We start from the raw sequence: 2,706 nt of genomic DNA, 5'->3' as shown, positions 1-2,706 counted from the left end.
GCTGCAAGGATAATGCAGTCAGTCTATGCAAAGCTATTGCGACGTTAGCACACAACCTTGTGCCGCGGCAGGAACTAAAATTCGTCTAGTGGTACTCAAAGCGAAAGCAAAAAATTCACTTGAACTTGCGTAAATAAAGTCACGTGACTGTGAAAAATTTCTAAGTGTTTTGGCGCGAAAATATTGAAGGCGTTGAAAATTGGGAATTTTTGAAGAAAATAATTTTAAAAGAAAAAGACTGGATGGCAATTGCGCCTGGCGAATTTAAAAGAAAAAATAAGAATTTTTGGAAAACTTTTATACAAATTTTAAAAACATTGAACTCCAAAAATATTGAGATATTTTATAATGTAAATTTATGACATTGTGTGGAAAATGCATAAATAAATATTTTTGAGCGCCTTAGTAAAAGTCACAAAAAGAGGAGAAACTAGAGACTTATAAATAATAAAAAAAATTTATTACAAAAAGAAACTGAGTTAAAAAAATATGAAAAATTTGGGAACTTTAGTGAAATAAAATATATAAAAAAACTTGGAAAACAACAAAACAAACACAAGGTATAAATGTATGTATATCGGCTTAAAAAACTTTAAAATATTATAAAAAACAGATATATTCAAATCGACGAATATGATTTCTGAATAAAAAATACATTTGGGAAAAATATATGTATGAGGTTTTCACTCACACTTACAAGAAACTTTAGAAAACAAGTGGAAAAATTTTTAACTTAAATATTCTTTTTACAAAAAATTCTAATGCTGCAAAAAATTTAACTGCTGAGCGCGTGGATGTGCAAAATATAAATAAATACACTATATAAAATTCCGTCTTTTGGAGCCAAAATAAAAATCCATAAAGATAAACAAAATTAAAATATAATTAAATAAAGTGAAAACAGAAATCCCTTCAACTGCAACATGGCCATAGCTTACTTCATACCCGATCAAACCAAGCTGCTAGCGGCCAGCAGCGCTCATAGCAACCACAACAACGGGAGCAGCGGAGCCGTTGGTGGCGGTGGCGGCGGCGGCGGCGTCGGAAGCGTTGGTGGCAACACTAACACGAGCGCATCACCGACGGCTCAACAACATCCGCAAGCAGCGCACAATGCAAGCAGTGGGCACAACACCAGTCATCACCTTCATAACAGCAGCAACAACAATAATAACTTTCGCGCCAACATAACCATACCGTTGAGTGCCTATAGCGCCACAGCCGCCAATTCGGACGCTGGTTGTTGGGAGCTGTTGACGCAAATATTCTGCCATGCATTGCGCTTTTGCCATCAATCCGAACGCCATCCGGCGGTAATACAAATATCATTAGAAATCAGCAGCACCGGATCGCTGGGAGCCACCACAGTGCAAGTGGGTGCGCAAGCGGCGCCTGTGCAACAGCAGCAGCAACAAGAGACGCAAGTGCAGCAGCAGCAACAGCCATCTCAAGCTGCGTCAACGGCGGTGCCACAAAATGCGTCCACACAAACGCTGCAACAAAATGCGACTGCCGCAGGTGTGGAACGGCCGGCGGTTAGTGAAGAGACACCCGCGGCGGCGGCAGCGGTGTTTAGTAGAAATCTGGAACCTGGCACGCACAAGCCGCCGGCGAAAGGAAATTAAGGCATAGCCTTGCTAGTTACGTACAGCAACAACGCATCGAAGCTCCTCCGCTGAGTTGAAAGGGAGGTAAAAAAAATCTCTTGTAAAAGACCATCATTAAGCTCAATCAAAGCGCATTGTGATTCCATGGAAAGTGACGCATACTTTACATACTCATATATATTTTAAGTTATTTGCAGTAATTTTTGGTAAGAAAAGTTATGCTATACAAAAATTATAATTTCTAAAAAAATTGCTCTCTCTCAAAAAATATTTGCTATAAAAAGTTGCAACTACTCTAGTAGAATCAAATTTTTGTGACATACATGCATTTTTTCTTTCTTTTTTTTAAATCATGCCAGTTTTTATTGTAAAGTAAAGCCGGTTGCTTTTTAATGGAGACCAGTTTTTGAAAATGTATTTTCGACATTTTTTAATACCTAATATTAAAACTTTTAAAATACTAAACTAATATTAATTAAATGATAAGCAAATTGTGAGTAACTCGAAGTAACTAAAATAGCGAGGGAGCATTTGAAAATGTTTGCTTTAGAAGGATTTTTATTGAAAAGAAAAAACAAAAAATATTTTTGAACAAAAAAAACGAAATGAGCGAAAGCAACAGTGTAACGGTTTCGGGTTGTAAAGGTCAGTTAAATATGATGCCAGCAAGTAACAGAAGTTCAAATATTTTTATCCTTTTTTACTAATCTTTAGTTTCAGTACAGATTATTAGGTTAATAAAAAACTGTTTGTAATACTATGCTAAAAATAAAACTATGTATTTACTGTGTGTATATGTATAAATTTGTGCAAGTTTTTTTTACTGAAAATGTTTTTGAAATATCCTTGCAATTTGTAGAAATTTTGTGTGTGAAGTTTGGACTCCCTAATACGAGTTTTTTTGTTTTTTTTTTTTTTGCACACAAAACCAATTTTTTTTTGGTCTGCAATTTTTACTAGAAATTCTAGGAAGTAAACCCTATCCCTAAAAAACTAGAACTTCTCAAAAATTGTTTAACTTTCATTTATGTGAGATTTCTCATTTCCAAATAACTAAAAAGAAAATCTCAATTAAATTTTTTCCCTTAAAAACAGTTCA

The 2,706-nt window shown here is 35.1% G+C and overlaps 1 protein-coding gene across 1 annotated transcript; it reads left to right on the top strand.

Annotated features, from left to right (window-relative positions):
* The first annotated feature begins 923 nt into the window (after positions 1 to 923).
* On the top strand, positions 924 to 1,625 carry LOC118753826 (cell death protein Grim-like). Its single transcript, XM_036488696.1, has one exon. The coding sequence runs from the start codon at positions 924 to 926 to the stop codon at positions 1,623 to 1,625; it is 702 nt and encodes a 233-aa protein (XP_036344589.1).
* Positions 1,626 to 2,706: the final 1,081 nt, after the last annotated feature.

Source organism: Rhagoletis pomonella, unplaced genomic scaffold (assembly GCF_013731165.1).
Source record: "Rhagoletis pomonella isolate Grant_MI unplaced genomic scaffold, Rhpom_1.0 Rhpom_scaffold_02900, whole genome shotgun sequence".
NCBI lineage: Eukaryota > Metazoa > Arthropoda > Insecta > Diptera > Tephritidae > Rhagoletis > Rhagoletis pomonella.
This window is presented reverse-complemented; position numbering and strand designations above follow the sequence as displayed.